This window comes from Nilaparvata lugens, chromosome 7 (genome assembly GCF_014356525.2).
Source record: "Nilaparvata lugens isolate BPH chromosome 7, ASM1435652v1, whole genome shotgun sequence".
NCBI lineage: Eukaryota > Metazoa > Arthropoda > Insecta > Hemiptera > Delphacidae > Nilaparvata > Nilaparvata lugens.
Genome location: NC_052510.1, coordinates 18,090,999 through 18,113,438, shown reverse-complemented (window position 1 = coordinate 18,113,438; position 22,440 = coordinate 18,090,999). Strand labels below are relative to the sequence as shown.

The following is a 22,440-nucleotide window of genomic DNA, read 5'->3' as shown; positions in this document are numbered from 1 at the left end:
ACATCTTCTAGTGAAGTGAAACTTCTAATTTCAAGTAGGCTATAACATACATTCAGGATGACAATGTAAAAGTAAATGACAATATAAATTAAAGACATTGAGGGTGAATTGGAAATTCATTGAGATTTGACATCTCGCAGACATCCTCCCAAGTTTGAAAAAAGGAGATGTCGAATGTTTGTTTCTTAATCTATTCTTTGATCTTGTAATAATAAATTCTGATAATATATCTGATAGGTATGAGATTATTATGCTTAAATATGAAGCAAAAACGATATTATCAGACAAGGTAGTTCTCCTGAGAGATTGTGTCAGGTTTATCAGTATTTAATCATGCAGGGACACAGGATACATAACTCGGCATTACTTTACATCGCTCCCAGCATTCAAGGTTACAGAATTCATTATTCGTCTGCAGATGTTATAAACGGCGGCAATAAATGAACAGCATGTACCGGTTCCATGCTATCTTTGAAACCGGTTTTTTTACGATTTTCTTGGAGTAAATTTTTTCAAGTTCAAAGCTGAACGACAAGCGCTTTACATGGAGTAGAGCCCAATGCACTTTGCAACACATTCATGCTTTCGGACTACATTACTACAACACAACATGATTTTTGGCAGAAACAAACGTACCGGTACAAAGTTTTCTCGTATTTGTAATTATGTTGTAAATGTTGGAGTTTTGCATTCTTTCACAAGATTTACTATGAGAGAAAAACAAGAGAGATTTTACTTGAATGAATGAGATCCGAATTCCTGTCATCTTCAACCATAAAGTTCACATTTACTGCTTTTTAATAGATTTGTTCGTGAATTCAAAACAACTGAATTGACTTCTGAATGACTAAATTTCCGATGTATCACATTGGAATCAATGAAATCTACGTTTACTGCCTTTCAATAGGTTTATTGCTGATCCTGATGCGAGATATAGTTCTAAATAGCTTCAGATTCAAAAGGATACTCGAATTCTTGCAGGTATCATGGTTAAATATGAATGAATGAAATGTGGAATATAGTTTGATTGGAATCTGTTCAAAAAATATATCGGAAGCAGACCAGTATTTTTTAGATTATTATTATTGGTCAATGAATGTTGAGGAATGAATTCTTTTTGTTCATTGGATTGATCATTCATGATCTTATACATAAAAACTACAACCATTCACAGAGGAGTCGACTCATTAACTCAATCATGTAACAGAATTATTTATTCTAGTTTCATTGAGCATTGAGATAATTTGATTGCTGACTGTATCGAAAAAGTTAATTTTTGAAGGAGAGCTCGTAGTAAAGACAGAAATTTGTATGAGGAGTAGAAATAACGGGGATATAACTTCATATTGCTTATACTGATTTGAGTGTAGTTGAAGTAAAAAGATTCACGGGTTCATGATGATGTTTATCATTCTATGAGCTAAGATGTCTCTACATTTTCAAGTTCAATAGCATTGAATGTCACTTGCCTTGAAAGCTTTCGACATATTGCTGGAATAAGTTAATGAGTTATCATAGAGTTTGAAATCCAGACATTTCAAAGTGGAATAAAGATATAATTTAATGAGCGTGAATAATAAAAATCTTTAAATTTTGTTGCTTTTCTCAAGAAGCTTCTGAAGAGAAAGATTCATCCAATTTTTATCCAATGTCAGCTGGATAATTTATGAATAATCAAGTTGATACAGCCGATCCGGCACCAGAAGGATGACAAAATGAGTTCAAAATAAGTTGAGCAAGATGTATATATTTTCAAGTTGGATATAAAGTGCGCATAATATTGTATTTTTGTAACTCTTATTAAATTCTCTCTTTCTTGATTGCATTCTTTGATAATATTTTTTTAATTGCTTGATATTGCATTGAGTTCTTCACTTTACTATAATGCTCGATCCCTGTTCTCTATTCCATGCCTACACAAACTATGTTCATTTTCTATATTTTTGAATAATTGCTAGTTATGACTTCTCCTGGCATGGACAAGGTTTTTCAAGAGAGTTTTATATTTCCGATGGAGATTGAGACCTTCGAGTAAGTTTTTCGATATTTATGAACAATTCAATTTCCGATATTCATGTATCATCTAGAATCGTAATCACCCGATGGATAACATTATAATGAGGATTAAATCAAATATACTATTATTATACATGCTGATAATATAGGCTACATGAACTGTTCAGTTTCTATTTGGTAGCTTCCCTATAATGGAAATCTGTTTGGAATATCTGAAGAAGTAAGGTTGGTTTATTGTAAGTTTGAGTTTGTGTTTCATGAAAGTTTTATGGATTGTTGTGATTTCCAACGATTCCTTCCAAGTTGAGCATAAAAGTTGATTTGATAGTTCGATATCCAATTATATTTTAGTACAGTATGATATAGTAATGTTATTCAGCTATCTCTATGCAATGAATATAGGTTCCGCGAGCTAGAAGAGGCGTAGATGTAAATGGAGCTGATTAGGCCACAAGGAAACAACCTTCCTAAATCTCTACAGTCACGATCTTCGCATTATAATAACTTGGTGAATGTGAGGCTTTGAAAAAAAACGGAACTACAACCTGTTCTCTGTTGCCGCCTTTTTGAAATCAATTTTGAAATTCATTTAAGAATTCATTCGAAGATCATCCACTTTTTATGATGGATCCCACATGGATAAGGTGAAACACAGTATGGGCCTAGCAGGACCATATCACACTATAATTATAGTTATTGTGATTAAAATATAGGCCAATCGTGGCCTACTCTTGAGCAAGATTGCTAATTTGTCAGTCACTTCCTTGAAAAGTCTTATAAAGGCCTACTGTATATTGTAATCCTGAACAGGCTATTCTATAATGTATGGAAATTCAAAAGTGAATATCATTACTATATTATTTCTTGTGGATGTGATTATGATTTGATAATTATAGTAGCTTTGATCAAAGGTATTGAAACAATGAAATCAATTTTTATTCATTCCTTGAATTTTATCTACAGACGCATATGTAACATTGCTAATACATTAGAAAATGAGTTCCGATTTTTGATGCAAAGCACGGGTACATAGGCCTACTAGTATATCAATGAGAAAGCCCAAACTATTGGGAAGTGGGTGATATACTCCTATCCACGAACAATAGGTATCACAATAACAATATGAAAAGAAACGTTGATTGCCTTAATAGCTTTTCAGACACTGATTGCATGAACATCTTTTTCGAACGAAACAATTTCAGATTCTGGTCTAGCCAGATGCATAACAAAACCACTTGAAAGAATTGTGAAATTTGAAAAGAGTTGTTTGGAATTCCGGAACCAGGAAAATGGAGCCGTGAAAAATGTTCTATCACCGTTGAATAGTTTAACTGGAAAGACAAGGTAGTAAAACAATAGAGTGATCGTTACAGACTCTTTGATGAGAGTTGATTGCAAGCTGGCTCATACCACAGATTCAAGACTGTGTTCATATACGAGTTCATTAGCTGGTAGTAAAAACCAGCTCTGTGGAATTGGGCAGCAATCATTGACCCCGGACTTGAATTTGTCAATTACATCACTCAAATTGAAGTTGCTCTTCCACAACCAATTATAACAGTGAATACTGTTTACACTATTTCCCTGGTCTTTAGGACGATTTAAACTACTGTACCTATTCTTATCGGATCTATTGATTCACCATAAGCGGGCCAATCACAATAATCCCGATTTGTTCGTGGTTTATTTAACATATTGTATGAAAATAAAATCAATTCAAATAAAATGATTTTAAAATAATCCAATGAATCAGCCGGAACTTTCCGGTGAATAAGCTGGTGAATTTGGAAGGCACCTTCCAATTTCATAAAAAACAAGAATAAACTCATAAAATTAAACCCAAGATTTAACTCAAGAAATAATATCAATGGGTCAAGAAATGAAAGTCATGATCGAGTGTCTTTAATTTATCCAATTATTGATATTTTTTCTATTGTCCACTATATTCCATGTTTATTATTTGTATGGGAAAATAATTTATTCCTGAAGACGGTAATCAGCTCTAAACGTTGATAATCAAAACGAAAAATCCGTCAGTAATTTTATCCCATTAAATTTTGAAACTTCGAGAATCTGAAGACTGGAAACCTCAAAATCAATTCCATCCTCAATCAATGAATTTATCAGAGATGTTTAAAAATTAAGATGAAAATTTATAGCAGAATAGTTCCACTGGATTATTCAGTGGATCAGATTCTGTGAAATAGTTCTCACAATATTGTGGTATACTCTTTACTGAGTCTTTTGTCATTTACCAAGTTATCTGATCATATTTGGTATTAGGTGTGTTACCTAAGCTAATACAACCTTTAATTCTATCATGTTAAACTCTATAAATATTGGGCTGCGTTCTATTCTACGCATATAGTTGGAAAAAACTATATTCTTTCCTAAAGCCGTATTTCAATATTTAATTTTGATATCAGAAATAATATAATAAAATATGTTTCTACAATTTAAACAATAGTTCATTGTACATTACCTCTATGGTTATATAGTTACTGTAGTTTATTGGAAAAAAACAATTCATTCATAAAAAAATTATAAATTGAAGACTAATCATTGGTGAATCTTCAAGAGCATTTGAATACTTGAAAGTTGTACAGTCCAGCAACAGAACGATTGAAGGATAACAGCTGACCTCCATAACCAACTACCATAAATAACGTTCTCCACAAATTGTGAATATCCAACATACAGAACTTGTTTCCTGCATACCATAACTTTATCGAAGAAGGTTTTTTCTTCTTGTATGACGTCATTACAGTCATGATGGGTTGATGATGATGATGACGATGAGGAGAAGGTGAATATTGTAGAGTAGCTCCAAATTACCGGTTACACGCCACAAAAAATGTCGATGAATGAATGATTACCAAATAATCGGTCTTAATTTGACCTAGTAAAGTTCACTGGAATAAATGTTAGTATCCTCTCTTTCTCTCTTGCTGATATTCTACCACACGTTTATCCACCATCTCTTTTTCATTTCGATGATCATGTCTATTATACCTTTCCCACCAGTCTCACTCACTCACTCTCTCTCTCTTTCCAACTCTTGTTCTGAACTTCAATATGAGAACAAAATAGTCTCATAATCTTACTTATTCTTCTCACTCTAACTTATTGCGTTGGAATAACTACAATATTGTTCCCTTTTTCACACCTTTTCACAATTCCTAATTCTCAAGAGCTTATTCTTTATCTCATTATCCTCTACCCCTCTTTCATTTTCGTTTGTTCTTTATCACTCCCTCTTATCATTATCCTCGCTCTCGCTTACTCTCTCTCTCTCTCTCTCTCTCTCTCTCTCTCTCTCTCTTGAACCTTTCACTCAACTTTGCTTTTACAACCTCTCTTTTTCTTCATTGAGGCTTTATGGAGACTTAATGGAGACATTATGGAGACTTCATGGAGTCGATGGCACAAAATAAACAATATAGGATATGGAATTCAATGAAAAACTTCCTTCCATAATATTTCACTCTCTCATTCACTCACGCAACCTCCCTTCACACGTTCTCACTCACTCTTCCTTCTTATCTAAAGCATCCTATCTCTTTTTCTCTCTCTATCATCCTCTCTAAACTAATTTTCGGTCAAGCTGACCATGTTGTTTTGATTCGAACCAAGGAAATCCAGTGATTAAAATTATTGTAGGGTCACTGACGGTGATTAAATTTTGTGAATTTAAACATTCGCGTTTTTTGTGTGAGCAGCCTGGGCCTTCACTGGTCCCGACTGGACAAACCTGAAACCAATAATTTTGATCTCGTTGATCAATTATTATTGAACTGTATGGGATTCAGTTTCAAATTAACCGTTGTGTCTTACACAGCTAGTAAGTGTTGTTCTCTACATAGTTCTATGTTCAGTGGTTTTGTTCTTCTGGAATACTGTGATACGCAAACATCGATTGAGAATATGCGTTACTCAAAGTGCTCGATATAAGATTTTGTTCAATTATTATCTCAGAATATTCTAGTTTTATAAATAAATTTGAAGTAACAATTCAAAAGGATCCTAACAAGAAACCAAATATGGATGTGAAAGTGAATGTTGCTGGATTGGTTTCCAGTCATTTGGATCAAAAGCATAGCAGTAAGTAGAGTACCGTACATTTCTACCAATCAAATCTTTGATTCTAGTAGTTTTCAGATATGCAGAGTTTCTCTAACTGGCCAGGTAATCCGGATCATGAGTATGAGACTAGGAAACATCATGAGGAGTAAAAGAATATTTCTTTCCTTGAAAATAGGAGGTGTAGAGATATTCGGCCCTTCTCAACTTCAAATTTATTTATAAAAGAGATATAACAATTCCCTCACACTTCGTATTCAACACTGATACCTGGCCAAGAATCAAACCTTTTCACCTCATACAGTGAACTATGGAACTGGAGAATTTAATATAAAATTATTGAACGTAATAATACAAAGCATTGACATTTCTATTATATTGCTTCAGACTTCCTTGTGCCATTCGTTAGTATGATATGAATAATAATGGAAAGGAGTATCATTTGATGATTTCTGGTTTCAATAATTTATTATTATCAAAAAAATTATCATTCCACTCTCTTTTTTAAATTTCGCACGTTTTATTAGAATCTACTCTAATAATAATAATCTACTCTGTAATATATATTACAGTATATTTGAATGTTCTATATTCTCATATCTTTGGAAGTTTCCAAAAGGTTTTTGGTGTTGAAGGCTATGGTCTATTAGCCTATGGAGACATAATAAACTGGATTCAATATAACCCAAATCGCATATTTATCGTACTGATTTGCAGAACAAAACAAGAGGAAAGTTCATACGACGTACTTGTTTAGGAAATTCTTTGATATTTGTTGATTGAGAAATGAGATAATAATTCAGATGGATAGTTCGATCAGAATTGGATGATTAGAAAATAGGCAAAAATGTTATGATGATGTTGGCTGATGGTTTCTTAATCCATTCCGAACTATGATGTATGAACATACTTACTTACTATCATGCAGTCAATTATTTACCTGAATAAACAATCATGTTCGCTTATTGATTGGAGTACTTTCGGGTAGCAAGCGTCCTGATCAATATGAACGCTTAGCGCCCGAAAGTACTCCAGTCAGTAACTGACATAATTATTGTTCATTTACATGAATTACAAATAATGTTGTTATTTGAAATATCAAAATAGTGTGTTGAAAATTATATTCGACACTAAAGGTTGGAGGGAGCTGCATGGGAGAGTTATGACATAATTATTGTCAATTTTAGTATTCCTCTCAATAATCATTGAATAGATGTTCAAGAGATATTCCAATAAATTTTGGAATATTTAGGTATCTATTTAGAATCTTCATAAGATTTCCCACAATCTTTCTTATATCTACCTTTTTGGTACTATTATTCTATTTTGGAAGAGCTCTAAAATATTTTTTATGAATATCCTCTATTGAATCTTACACGAAACAACTTTATAATATTTTGTATTCACAAAGCACATTAAGGCTAAAAATAAAATTTCTACTGGTGATATTTTTCAAAGTTTTTCTATTTGTTTATGTTATATTATGAAACATTTTTTTTCCGATCATTGCTTTTTGAGATATGAGCGCCTAAAGTTTCAATTTTTGAGACAAAACATTTCAAATTCAGTGAGAAATAAATTCATAAGATTTCGAGGATAATGTTTCATGGTGTTGTTGCTCAAATTAATTGAAAATATCAATTTTGAGAAAGTTATTGAATTTGCTAAAAATGACCAAAAATAAATTTCAGTTGAGTTATTTTTGGTAACTTTCTCAAAAATTGATATTGTCGAAAAGAGTTTTGTTTTATACAATCAACAATACAATGGAAAATTCATCTTCAAAAGCTCATTGATTTATCTCTTACCGTATTTGAAATGTTCTGTCCCAAAAATTTAAACTTGAGCCGCTCATATTTCAAAAAGTAATGATCGGGAAGAAAGTGTTTTTCATACTTCCTCTTAAAGTGTTTAATACTAAAAAGTGTTTCCCGAGTAATCTTTTTAATTTTGATAGCTTGATGATTTTCAAATCGAAAAACTTTGAAAAATATCACCAGTAGAAAGTTTATTTTTAGCCTTTGCACAGCACGTACTTTTTGATAATTCTCGAGACTTTGGAACTGAGGTTTGCTTCACATCTCAAAAACTAAAGTCTAGCAGAAATATAGCCTACGATTGTTAACACTTTCGATACAATGCTGGATGATCTGTTTTGGGGAATTATCATGAAAAATATAATATTCGATTAATACTAAAAAGTATTTCGTGGATTCTGTATCATCATGATAAATGATGATAAATTTGATGATAAATGATGAATGAACTTGTAAGAGTCCTAGTGTGATTAATCTCTGAATAATCATCTCCTAAATCATTCTTGTCAATTTGTCAACACTTATAAAGTGGCAGAATTTAATATTACGGCATAATCTCAGTCATAGTACAATCTGACAAAATGTTCAAATTGAAGATTTCTAATGCTCTCCTTATTGTTAACATGGTTTTTATCAATTATTAATGAATAAATTGACTCTTATTGAACTATTTTGAACATTCCCTATCACTTATCCATTGTCCAACAAGGAATCAACACTTAATAGTACGGTACTAATGAAGAAAGTTCTATAACCCTACAGTATGAGGGAAGTTCCCGATTATTAATAACTCAAACCAGAACAAGATTTCAATGTTCAATCAGTTCAACACCTATTTAGTGACAACATATTATTACAGCTTGATGAACAAGTTCTAATGGTTCTAAACTATTGCCATTGAAGTTTGGACCAAACACGTTGTCAATTATGACGTACCCATGCTTACACCGTATAATGACATAGGCTCTAATGCACCAGTCGCCTAATTACCGAAGCTATCAATCAAAATGTTAAACAGACTCAGGTACTTGCGGTGATTGATTACATTTCCACAAATCAAGTAGTGGTCAACACCTGGTCAGTCCACTCAATTTGGCAAATTATGACTAATGCATAAATGTGAGTTTTCAAAGCTACTACTTAGCACTGGAACTACTTCACAACCTTCATTACACTGGTCACTAATGGTCATTGAATTACTGTAATTTATGCCACTCAGTAACAGAGTATACTCCCCCTAATACTATACTACAATACTCAAGCACTCTCCAATAATACTGGAATTCGAATTAATAACAATAATCATTCAATTACAATAATTTCATTGATTACATGAAAAAACACAGGTTTTACTCGAACCCAATCGTCATTCACGTTAATGGATACTTGATGAATATATCATACCAGTGTTGATTATCAATCACTCTTGTTGATACATACTTATTGAGATTGATGAATTTCATTAATCTCTGTGATCATACATCCAATGTATCAGTAGTTCATTTAAAATTCAATTGGGAAAATCCTTAACATGATAGCCTACATGAATCTACCATTATTACAATATCTTTCATCAATGTCTACTACAATAAAACCTAATTTAATGTTTTTACTGTGATTCAATTTCAATAAATGTCACTATGATGTTTTATCAATGATCACTGTATATTCTATTCAACCATCCCACACCAAACTTTAGATTTTTTTATTCTCCATAGCAGAATGTGATATTTATCATCTATCATGTCTAGTATAATATGATGAAACCTGTTTCACTCATATCTTTTACAATATCCTATCTTTTCTAGTCGGTTCAGTTGTCATCAACTTGATAATTCCGATGTAATTATTTCAATAACTATCATCCTTGGTGGAACGACAGTCTACCTGGAAGAATGTTGACTATCAATTCATTTTGTCTATGTTCTGAACATTCTCGGCATCCTGTTGGCATCCTGTTGGCATCCTGTTGGCTTGTTTAAAGTTGTTTTTTATTCATCAAGCATGCCGGGTCAAGTTGTTTGGTGAGGTGGTGGGATGAATGATCTTGTAGCCGGACCCGGCTTCTTCAACTTTGTAGAGCGCGAATTATTTCGAACTGTGCGTTTAGTAGTGAGTTGTACCAGGTAACAGTCGTGCAGCAGATACCTTCCTTGTGTAATTGCTAAATTTACCGAAGGATTATGGCTGCCAAACTAACAGGTAGGATAGGAAAATAACATGTCATCAATATAGTAATTTGTAAAAAACTGAATATCAACTATCAACACTTGAAGCCAATAATGATCCACTGTTATTTTTGACTGTGAAGCAAATTCATTCTCAAAATTAAATAAGAAAAAATGTATCTCTTTGAAAAATGTTCGATCTCTTTGATTGATCTATATTATTCAATTTCCATTAACAACTTTCGATTAACCACATTTCAATTTGACATGCAAGTACTAAAGAATATTAGATCCACTCATAAAGTCAGGAAATCTCCTAAAGATCTTCAATTTGTGATAAAAAAATTCGTTGAATCACAACTCTTTTACAACTGGTATTTGGCAATATTACGTTCTTTGAACTTTCTTGAATATTTCTGAATTCCAGTTACCATGGAGTTAATTTCCTTTTGGAAGGGCTCCAAAATTAAATGTTTCACGATAATTGTATGAACAAGTTACAATATCAAAATGAAATACCCAAGGACTATCAAATGTTTTAGATAACCTTTCAATTAATTAATTAATATTGTGAATTCCGCTTGCCTTCCAGAATGGTAGCATAAAGTCCCCCGCTCATAATAACTTACTTAGGCTGCGTTTACACAAAAGTTATTAACAAAATGTTAATAACTTAATCGTCATAGATTCTATTAGATTGCACGGAACTTGACAAACACATATGTTCATCATGTGTATGATAAGCTATGTTCAATCTAATACAACCTATAAGGATTGAGTTATCAACATTTTGTTAATAACTCTCGTGTAAACGCAGCTGAAGTATGTACCATCTCTTGGTTCAACTGGAGAGGAAGAGGAACTAGACGATAAACCTCTCATACTTTGTCATTGAAAAATAATAGGTTGATACATTGAATCATTTTCAAATTTAGGAGAATAAGACTCGTGTAATATTACGAAAAGCATTATCTTATTATTATTATTTATTGGAGGAGTGATAATCCACGGGATATTTCCAAAGATGATTTTTTATGAGAACAATAATTATTCAGCAATCAAAGCTCAAATAGTTCTCTACATCCAATCACTTCAATGGGAAACTGGATTTATTGTTTCATATTCAGGACGATATAGCCTAACTCTCGAAGCTGTCTATGTTCATTGAATTGAGATTACAGCTTATTCTTCAATCTAGCCGTTGATTAGCCTTCTAATTTTATTGAGATTTTGGTTGATGATGAACATTAAACATTTGGAATTCTCTGGTTAGAGCAATAATTGATACTATTGAAAAGACTATTATATTAGTTTTAATTCTATCATTATTCTGTTATGATTATAGCAAACTGTCAATTTGGTTCAATTGAATTTTATACATGAGTAATATACATTACATATCTCAACACAGGTAATTATCAATAATAAATTTTTTTCAATTGACTCATTGACTAATATTTTTTTGAGGAAGTGGATTGTACATGTCGAAGATTAAACGATTTCTTGGATAGCTAAAAAATTCAAATTATTCATGAATGCTATAAATTAACTGCTGAAAATTTTCATGACAGAAATGAACTTCCTGATGGGTTTACAAAAATACAAAACTTGAGAGCCTCGTAATCATAATATTCTTCGAAATCATATTGCAGTTTTCTAATGGCATGAGAATGTTATCAAAAATGATTTTGAACCCATAAATGATTTGTGAGGGGATCCCAAAAGTTGTCTTTTTTTTTAAAGAAATTTATAATTTATCCGAACAAAAAACTTTTTTTCAAGCATTTATCTTTTCTAATATATTCTCAGTGTTCACTGGAGAAAGTCAAAAGTTAAATATTACGAAACAATTTCCATTTTATTTTTGATATTAAAAAATCGTTATGGGTTGTCGAATTTCTGTCTCAAAAAATCAACATCAAAGTCATCAATTCCTTGTTATCAATTACTGACAACCACCAGGAACTTTACAACCCTCATATTTTATATCTTTACCAAGGTGGAAACGTCTCATTGCCTACCATCAAATAACTAACAAAACGCACATTTTCGTGTTATACCATAACAAGTGACCTTGATCGTACTGAATACCGTTTAGAGCTCGTAGCTTAAATGCAATTACATACAGAGCGATAACTGCTCCACTTACCATATACCTACAATCAGAGTATAGTTAAGACTGTTACATGCAATAATTTATCCTTCCTGAATCTACTTTATAATTATCGCTATCATTTAGATCAAAACCTATTGATGTGGCATTGAATGGAACAGACAATAATGATACTCTTCATCTTGTCAGATTTAAACTCTCACACTAGAATTTGCTTGCATAATACGCGAGATAAACATTTAAATTGTGTATTTTATTGTTCCGCATTGACCTCTCCAATGCCTCTTACTATAGTCTACACTCGTATAAAAACAACTTTTTGGAGAACGTTATCTTAGAATATGGCTAGCGCGTTTAGGACTGACCTTGGGATAGAAAACTGAAATGTTCCTGGTTCATTCTTGGATTGAGAGATTCGAGACCTCTTATGTAACGAGTCCCAAAACTCTGCATGATGGATGTGAGAAAAACAGACTGTGAACAATCTGGCGATGAGGAAAAATGACCTATCAACCACTTGCCTGCTTCCAGACTTTTTCAAGCGGATTTTTGTTTTAATCTGGTTTTTATTTGATTGAGAGTCAAGTGGCTCGCTTCATTATACCCAGCTGGTAGCCTCGTATCTGATTCCTCTTGATAGTAATTGGATGAATTTTCTCGAAATCATTTCGAAATAAATGCGTGCTGGATTTATCCAGTTCGGTATATTATTAATTTTTTTGTCAAAATGAGAGAAAAAGATGTTAGGTTTGTGTAGTTGTAATAGACACATTTTCTGATGGAATCAATTATAAGAGCCTCCACATTGGAAATGTCAAATAGAAGGTTTCATTTGAAAAGGTTTCTCTTCCATCTCTGTGTTCTACAAACTAATGCTTTGAATTATTGAGCTATGAAGATTATGATATTTTGCTAAATTAATAGTGAATCAAAGTACAAACACATGGCTCATATTATCTACTCCTTTCTGAGATGCTGGTAACATGTTTCCCATGAAAGTTTTCGAAGTATATTTTTTTTTAATTTTTACTAGAACTTCATGTTGGTTTGTCGACGGAAAACATAGAAAGAATTATTGTAAAGTTAATTTTTAAAATATTCAATAAAACTCTCTGTACTTCAGATTTTATCCCGATAAACGTTAATTATTGGAAATTGCTTCGCAAAACATTCTGATAAACATATTGATTGAATAAGATGTCATTCATTTCATATTTACAGAATAAAAGTGAGTCCGTACGTAATTTTTTTGGTTCATCAATTATTTCTCTTCTTGATCTTTCTGATTAATCCGCAATAATTCTTGGACATCAAGAATCCAAAAGAATCTCAATTATTCTACTCATCATAACATTTCTGCTGTTACAGCAAAATGGATTACTGGTGTAGAGGAGCGAGTCATCATGCTACTGCCCTATCTACTCATGTTCTTTGCTGTGGTTTTGTGACTTGGTACATGAGGAGAATGCAACGGATTTCGGCAATGATATCCAAGATACCAGGCCCTCCGACATTGCCTCTCATAGGAAACGCTCATTCCTTCTTTGGTCTCGACATGGAAGGTGAGTTGAAATCGATTAAAATAACGGTTCACTAGTGGAATAGAATGAGAAGAAATGATGAAAAATGACAATAATTATTGGTATCAAACTCCACGTTAAATATATTTTGACGATGAATGATTAAATTTTCATTATAATCGTCATGTTCCGATATAATACTAGAAGCTCCCTTTGATAATAGAGATAACATCGGAAATATGTTATCAGAAATATCTTAGTTATGAGAATTCTAAATTCTTTGCTTTCTTATAAAAATTAGAATAATAGGATTGTATGAATACGACACTTGTCCTTTATCAATTGTTTAGAGATAAATGTGATATGCTCCCAAGTTTAAACAGTTTGTCAAGAACAATCATTGCCATTACATATCAGTAAATGGGACTCTTGGATACTAGAATCTATTATTATATTCTAGTTCGAATTCTGATCATCAAATTGGTGTAACAATCATGGTCAACGAGCCAGCATTTGAAAACATTTAAATTCTTTATACTTTTGAGAAAATGTTCCGGAATGATCTTTGCTATGGTTATTTCTCCGTCAGTTTGAATTCATGATTTTTGTAAATCTCTCTAATGATATTTATTGAGACTATACGTTGAATAATTGAAATTTCATTCAAATCTGAATTGAAACACTAAATATTTATCATTAGATTAGAATAATTCAAATCTCGTAACCTCATAAGAATTAGCTACAGAGAAAACTCTTGATTAACATTATAATGGATCGAGCATTTTTTAAATATAAAAGGTACATTTATTTTGCAACTTCCTGTCATCAATCGTCCATATTTGGTTAATTCTAGGTAGTACAAATTACATGGAAAATTCGTCATTCCCATTTCTGCACATATCAAATCAATGACAATTGAATGAAAATCTCCATCCCCACAATATTTCTTACAATATTTGGTTGTTGATTCCATCAATGGATCTAACCCCACTACATGTTTTAGGTTACAACAATATTCAGCTGGAGTTGATGAAAACGTACGGGTCCACTGTGAGAGTTTGGCTCGGTCCCTTCCTCTGGGTGAATCTTGCAGAGCCGAAGCACATTGAGGTAGGTTGAACGAAAAATAAATAAATAAAAATCCATGTAAATGATTTTTATGAAAATTTGTAATCAATATTATAAATTCTTATGCAATTGATTATAATGTTGAAAATATGCAGAATTCTAATCCAGAGAGCGAAATAAGTAACAGACTTCTGAAAATTTCATGAAAATTCGAATTGAATTAATGGAAAATTCAATCTCCATCTTCCTGCAATAATTTACCAGGTCCTCTTTTCTTCACTTACCGACGACATTTTTCCAATAGAACAGAAAGTGGAAAAATATCTTATTCAGTGGCAGATATCTTAGTAAATAACCAAATACAATATTATTTTCAAGTGTTGTTTAATCATATTCTTTAGAATCTCACTTGTAATACTGATTTGGACATTTTACTGTTTCTCTTTCCTCAGGCCATCCTCAGTAGTGAATATGGAACCAACAAAGATCCTACTTACAGGTTTTTCAAAGCTCACTCTGATGGAATATTCGTAGCATCAGGTGAGTAAATCATGAAAATGAGTCTTTTATACTTCCTCTCACATTTATCTCTTCCGTTTCCCCGTTTCTCGAGTATGGTCTCATCCTTCTATTCCGTTCTTAATCACATATTTGACTCATACTCATATATTATGTGTCTCGAGTTGATTCCTCAGAGACCCAAATCTATGAGGTTCAACTACTAAAAGTGTAATAATGATGTAGGATTGATTCTTACTCTCTCATCTGAATGATCTTATTCTGTAAAACTGAAGACATCAGGAAGCATTCTTGGAAAATGTTTTTCAATGTTTTTTTGTCGTTTCCTATCCTTTTATTATTTGTCATTTTATCAATCTTGGAAAATGCATTCTATGGTTTCTCTTTGTAATTTTCCATTCATCGTATCTTTTGTGAGTCAATAATTATCCTCCACTTCATTGTTCATCGTGGAAATCCTCTTTGATGTGCGATTCCAGGTGACAGATGGCGTAAACTAAGGAAAATGGTGAACCCAACCTTCCACCAGAAACTTCTGGAAAACTTCTTGACAACTTTCAACGAGCAGAGTGATGTACTTGTTCAGCGATTGGAAGAACAGGTTGGCAAACCCACCTTTGACATTGGTGATTATACGGCAAAATGCACACTGGATTTCCTCTGTGGTGAGTGATACTGATATCCAAAAAACAATAAAACGATTAATAGATCTGTTGAATGTATTTATCGAGTGAATCAGATTAATCGAAGCAATCGATTGAAAGAATTTATTCATTGCCACCATCATTTTTGAATGTTAAATAATAAGATAAATTGATATTTTTTATCGAATATTAACAATTATTTGATGACTAGCCTATACATTGTAATTTACTAGGTTGTGTTTGATACAAGCTATTCACCTATAGCTTTGCATAAGAAACCAATGAAGTTACCAGATCAAAATCATAATTGTATACACTTTTTTACTATTTCTGGATTGATCGATCGATCCTTCATCCTGCCATCAACTTAAAACTTCCAAGGACTTATGATCATCAAACAACTTTGAACAAAATTAATTTAATATTAAAATAACTAATGCAAATATAATATTTATCGACTGAGATGACATGAATCCATGTGGATGTGAGAATGGAAAAGGTTCATGATGAATTGCTCTGTTTGAGTATGAGGTGATTGATAGCTGAAGCGTTTTCAATGAGCCAAAACGCATGAGCTGGTAGGATTTTAAAAGCTTATCATAATCGCACATTGTGATAACTAATGAGCTTGGACTCATGAGATTCGATTCCTCTAATGAATATTCATACATCTTCTACAATAATATGATTCAACAAAATTTAAATTAATACGATCGATATTAACTACTATCAATTCACAGGTACTCTAATGGGTGTCAAATCCAAGGAACAGATTGAGAATCGTTGTGATTTCGCCAAGAATGTGGTTGGGTAAGTTATAAACCCTATATTCCTTCAATTCCCCATGCAAACTGTTCATTTATAAACTCATTTAGAACTGCAATAATATAATAATTCCGATAATAACTTGGATAAAACTGGAGCATCCAACGCACAGATTCAACATGATCGAATAGCAAGTAGTTTTCAATTAGAAAATTGATGTTTGACGAATCTATCATAAGTAAACTGAAAGTTGCAAAAATACTAGCCTACATGAAAATTCAATTAATGAGCTACTGAATCATTAGAGTGATAAATTGATGTTTCACTTGAATCCTGAAGAATATTATGTAGAATGTAATTGAAGTTGTTTCACTGTAGCACTACAAAACCATCACTATTACTACACTACACAACTATTATCCTGATTATTATCTTCAAGTGCAATCATGATTATTTTCCATTTAATTTTACAGATCGGTAACAATAATCAAGAAGAGATTCTACACGCTCCATTACCAGTCGGACTGGATTTTCCGTTTCACCAACTGGTCAAAGCAACTGAATGCCTTCGTCAAACCACTGCATGACTTTGCCAAGCAGGTGAGTACACACTTGTACCTCATGTTTTCCGACATTCCTTAGCTACTGCAATCAATTAATACCTGTTGATTGATCAGAGAGTAATGTAACTTTTATTTGTTGGTGAACTTGGTATTCCTGACTTGATATTCAATTAGTTAATTAACAAATATTTCTATACAGGTTTGACACAACTACATCCTGTTGGCTGTTCTAATGAAAGTTTCATATGATGCTATTTGAACAACTCAAAAAAAGTCTATTCAAATAGCTTGAATAGAGTAATTCTCAATGCTGTTGTAGTTCTGAATAGATTTCATAGAGAATTAACAGTGCATGCTGCGTTCATTTTTCAAATGAAAGATTTGAAAAAATTGTAAGTTACCTGCTGACTCCTCAAACCATTAATCTAGATCATCTGTCATCATATAACGTGAATATTATAGGTTCAATATCTATCAGAAATCCCACTGATCCTGTTCAGAAACATCCTATTTCCAATTACTGTGAATGACCCATTCTAAGAAATTTCATGAAATCATTGAAGAAATGAATATTGATAATCGATAAAAATAAAAATGAGGGATTTTCACATGAATAGAAAAATATTTAGCTCACTTCCCATTTGATGACATGACACGTCAAAACTCATGGACTTTAATATTCTGTACTCATAAAAAACTAAGAATATCTGGAATGTGATAAATGTCTTCATTCAAGCAATGATATCATGTTTGGATTGTAAAATCCACCTTCAAATTCATATTATTCACATCATATCATCAATAATGAACTGTTCCAATCTGGGATCAGTGGGCACGAATGGGTATTAAAGATTTCCCCATTTTTCTTTGTTTTATCTCTTTCAAAAACTGTTACTTTTTTAATTATTATTAAATCATATTATGGATCGTTGCGATTGGTTCCAAATTATCTTTTGTCTATTAGCTTCAAGCACGGCAGTTGAATACTATTGAATCTAGTTCAAGACAAATTAAAGTTCGTCAACCTTGATCAATAACTAACTAACTTTGAATCGCCTTCGCATTAATGTCTCGCGATCACGATTTATTATCGAGCCTTTCTCTAGAAAATGATTTTTCTTATGTTTTACTTCATCTTTCTCAGGTAATTCTTGAGAGGATCAGTATCAAACAGGCTGAGGATCCAAAGGATGGACTGAGTAAGTCAAGGATTTTATCGGTTTTGATAGAAATCAATACCATTAGTTGTTAATTTTTACATTGAGTGAATTTTCTCTACGAAAAGCATATTGAAAAATGAGCAGAAATCATAATTCAAAATGCTTGATTAGAAGGATAAGTTATCATTCATCCTCCTCATCTATGCATTCAAGGATGAATAATAGTTTGAATTGGAAATGAAAGTAAAGCTATTTACCTCAATATACTCTTAAAAATTAAAAATTGTTGTTCACCAGAGTTCAATAAGCGGTGATTTTTTTAATTTGATCCGTTTCTCTATAATAGAAAAACTTTTATACCTAGAGACAGGAAACTCATACCTGATGAAGAGTGGAGAGGAAACTGATAGAAGAAATGAGTAAAGAAAGTGAAATTATTATTTTCAAGGTCACGCCAATCATGCCATCAAATATTATTGACATTTCTCATATCATAGTCAAGGTAGTCTATAATCGAAGGTTTATCTTCAACATCAATTCGTAGAGATTGCAAATTCCTTGCCTGTCTATTTATCATAAGCAGCTATTATGAGTGCCTATTTTTTCATTCCGATATTGTAATTTTTTTATCCAATGAATAAATAATAGGAAATTGATAGTATAAGTGATAATATAAATCAAATAGAATTAATCATAGAAATAGGAGGTATACCATAAACAAAATTAAAATTAAACATATTATTCTTCATAAGTTGCTGTAGCTTTAAACAGCCTTCCTACATTGGTTCTGTTATTTCTTCCATAGTGGTTATCAGAGCAAAGTTATTCGATTCAGGTGTGCATCCTAAAGAAGGTATTCATTCATACCTATCTAACTTGGAAATATGAAACGTCAAATAATTTCTGATCGAATATTGGATTGAACAGAATGATGAAACATGTTTGATTTTTGGATGTGGATTGATGCAGATGTAGTTTGAAGAAACTATGTGATTGGTCGAACTAAAGCGAAATAGAATAACAATAATATATTACTTATATTTCTGAAAATATATTATTATCTCATGAAATTTGCAGGGTGCTGACACAACACGTGTAGCGACTGCCTATGCTTTCGCCCTACTAGGAGCTTACCCCGAAATCCAGGAGAAAGTGTACCAAGAAATTGTTGACGTGGTGGGGGATGGAGAGTTCACAATCCACAAGCTGGCCACCCTCCCCTACTTGGAAATGGTGCTCAAAGAGGTCCTCAGACTGTTCTCTGTCCCTGTCATTGTGAGGCAGTTGGAAAGGGACCACGATATTGGTGAGTGCAATAAAAAGAAACTATCACAGAATTCCATTTTGTTTCAAATAATATTTATCATTGAGTTCATCAAGGTAGACCACAAGGTCACAGAAAGTGGAAGATCTTACATCTGTATAGAATGGTACAGGGTCTTTTTCAACCAATCAATAAAAATTGGAATTTTTTTTTCTTAAATCCAATGTAATATCAAGGTTTTGAAGTATCTCAAAAGTACCAAAAATTCATACTTTGATCGTGATTGGCACAAGCTCACAACATCGACCGCCGCTTTCTTCAAATTCGCCTTGAATACTTAATCGAGCAATAGCATCTAAGCCGTAATTTTAAGAGGGCAAGATAGCTAGATAGGACAACATAGCTAGATAGGAAAACCTTCTATTTCAAGATATTTCCCCATCTTCCACTATAGTCCAGGCAATGAATGCTCAAAAAAACGTGTAGAGGGAAAAGTTGGGAGACAATTTTTGACCGCGCAGTTCTGTTTAGGGTAGTGAGGAGGTGAACATATCAAAATTCCCCACCACTAACCCCTGTGCTAAGGGGGTGGGGGTGGTTCAAAGGTACCATTTTTTTGGATTTTGGCATATAACTAGAAAATTATGCATTTTACAGTCATGACTATTCTATAAGGAATTAAAGCTTACATAATTTCCTACAATATTGATTCCACAACTTTTTCTATATCTCTCTCACTTTTCGAGATATCCGCTCTATAAGATGTGATATTTTTGAAAAAACACATTTTCCTTGAATTTTTTGCTATTTTTGCTCTTATAACTTTTTGAATATCGATGGGAAAAATCCATGCTGATCATGAGCTTTTAGATCGAAAGCTATTATTTTAACAATTTTAAGAGCGTATATCTCGAAAACTGTTGGAGAAATAACAAATCACCACGGAACAAATATTGTACAGAATTTATCAAGCTTCATTTCTGAATAGTTAGTCATGTCGGTTGAACGCATTTTCTCAAGATATGAGCGTGTAAGCAAAACATTGAAAAATGCAACTTTTAAACCACCCTCATCCCTTTAACACAAGGGGTAGGGATAAGAACTTTCGATATGTTCACCTCCTCACGGGTCCCAACAAAGCTACTGAGTCAAAAATTGTGTTCAAAACATTCTCTCCAAATTCCTTTGTCAATTGGTCTATTTTTGCATAACTGAAGATATCACACTCAACACTGAAGCTGCTGCAACAGTCGTGGGGATGTGCGTAAACTTGTGAAATTATACATAAAATTGAAGAGAATTTGATGCTCTAAAAGCTCATGATCAGCATGGATTTTTCCCATCGATATTCAAAAAGTTATAAGAGCAAAAAAAGCAGAAAATTCAAGGGAAATGTGTTTTTTTCAAAAATGTCACATCTTATAGAGCGGATATCTCGAAAAGTGAGAGAGATATAGAAAAAGTTATGAATTCAATATTGTAGGAAATTATGTAAGCTTCAATTTCTTAGCGAATGGTCATGACTGTAGAATGCATAATTTTCGAGTTATATGCCAGAAACCAAAACATGGTACCTTTGAACCACCCCCACCCCCTTACACAGTGGGTAGGGGTGGGGACTTTTGATATGCTCACCTCCTCACTACCCTAAACAGAACGGCGGGGTCAAAAATTGACTTCCAAACTTTTCCCTCTATAACACTTTGTTGACTGGGCTACTATTCTCTTCTAGAATACAAAAAAAACTTTACACACTCGTATTATACTCGCAGAGACGCTAAAATTTATGTAATATTTTTTAGAGCTCAACTAACTGATATGAAATTGTTCAAAGAGTATTCAAATCCATCGATTCTGAATTTCCCCTTCAAGCTGAAGATATTAATAGAAGTTCATTGCAAAAATAAGCCTTACAATCGAAGCTTTCAATTATTCTTGTTACCAGAACTTTGTTAGTAAATTTCTATTTGTAGTTACTAATAAGTTAATATTATTAATTGACTACATTGTGAGGATCGTAACTCATTACATTTTTTATGAAAAAAAAATCATTTGAACTGGGAGAAATAGATGGAAATCCAATGCATGAATAGATCTCAATTATTGAAAATATTGGTTATTCTTGTTATCGGATCTTCGTTGTCATTTTCTACTCGTAGCTATTGACTACATTCTGAGAATTGTAGCTCATATGAGAGATCATCACATTTTATGAAAATTTATCATCTTATCATGATTATGATTAATTGATGGACTCAAGTCTTCAATATTCAGAGAAAACTCAAATCACTAGTTCAATCTCGACAAAAAAAAAAGATTGATTTCTCGTCTCTGACTTACTATCAAACTTAATTAATCAGTTGGAACAATTAAATCCTTCTAATCATAGATAAAAAGTGGGCAAACGTTGTTGGAAGAGCATGTAATCTGGGAAGAATCTGAATGAAAAATCCATAATTTATTAATTAAAATTTATTTCCAGGTGATCTTGTTCTGCCATCCGGCACATCGATCCAAATCTGCTTCTACGCCGTGCATCGTGATACAAGTTCTGGAAAAAGCCCGAGGAGTTTTACCCTGATCACTTCCTGCCTGAAGAAGTTGCCAAGAGACCGAAGTACAGCTACCTACCGTTCGGATACGGACCCAGAAATTGTCCAGGTATTCAAATTTAATCGAATTACTATTAATTGTCAACTCGTTTACTATATGCCACATGAAACAGATAAAATTTGCCAAACTC

The 22,440-nt window shown here is 32.7% G+C and overlaps 2 protein-coding genes across 2 annotated transcripts in view; both read left to right on the top strand.

Annotated features, from left to right (window-relative positions):
* The window catches only part of LOC111047271 (cytochrome P450 4C1-like), a 437,563-nt gene that overhangs the window by 44,514 nt on the left and 370,609 nt on the right, over window positions 1-22,440 (top strand). The window lies entirely within an intron of this gene.
* Window positions 5,854-18,560, top strand: LOC120352290 (cytochrome P450 4g1-like). Its single transcript, XM_039432225.1, is given in 9 exon segments — window positions 5,854-6,117; window positions 13,563-13,628; window positions 13,631-13,756; window positions 14,718-14,824; window positions 15,235-15,322; window positions 15,781-15,966; window positions 16,686-16,755; window positions 17,184-17,310; window positions 18,418-18,560. Coding segments are annotated over 9 exon segments (939 nt in total). The 5' UTR covers window positions 5,854-6,056; the 3' UTR covers window positions 18,526-18,560.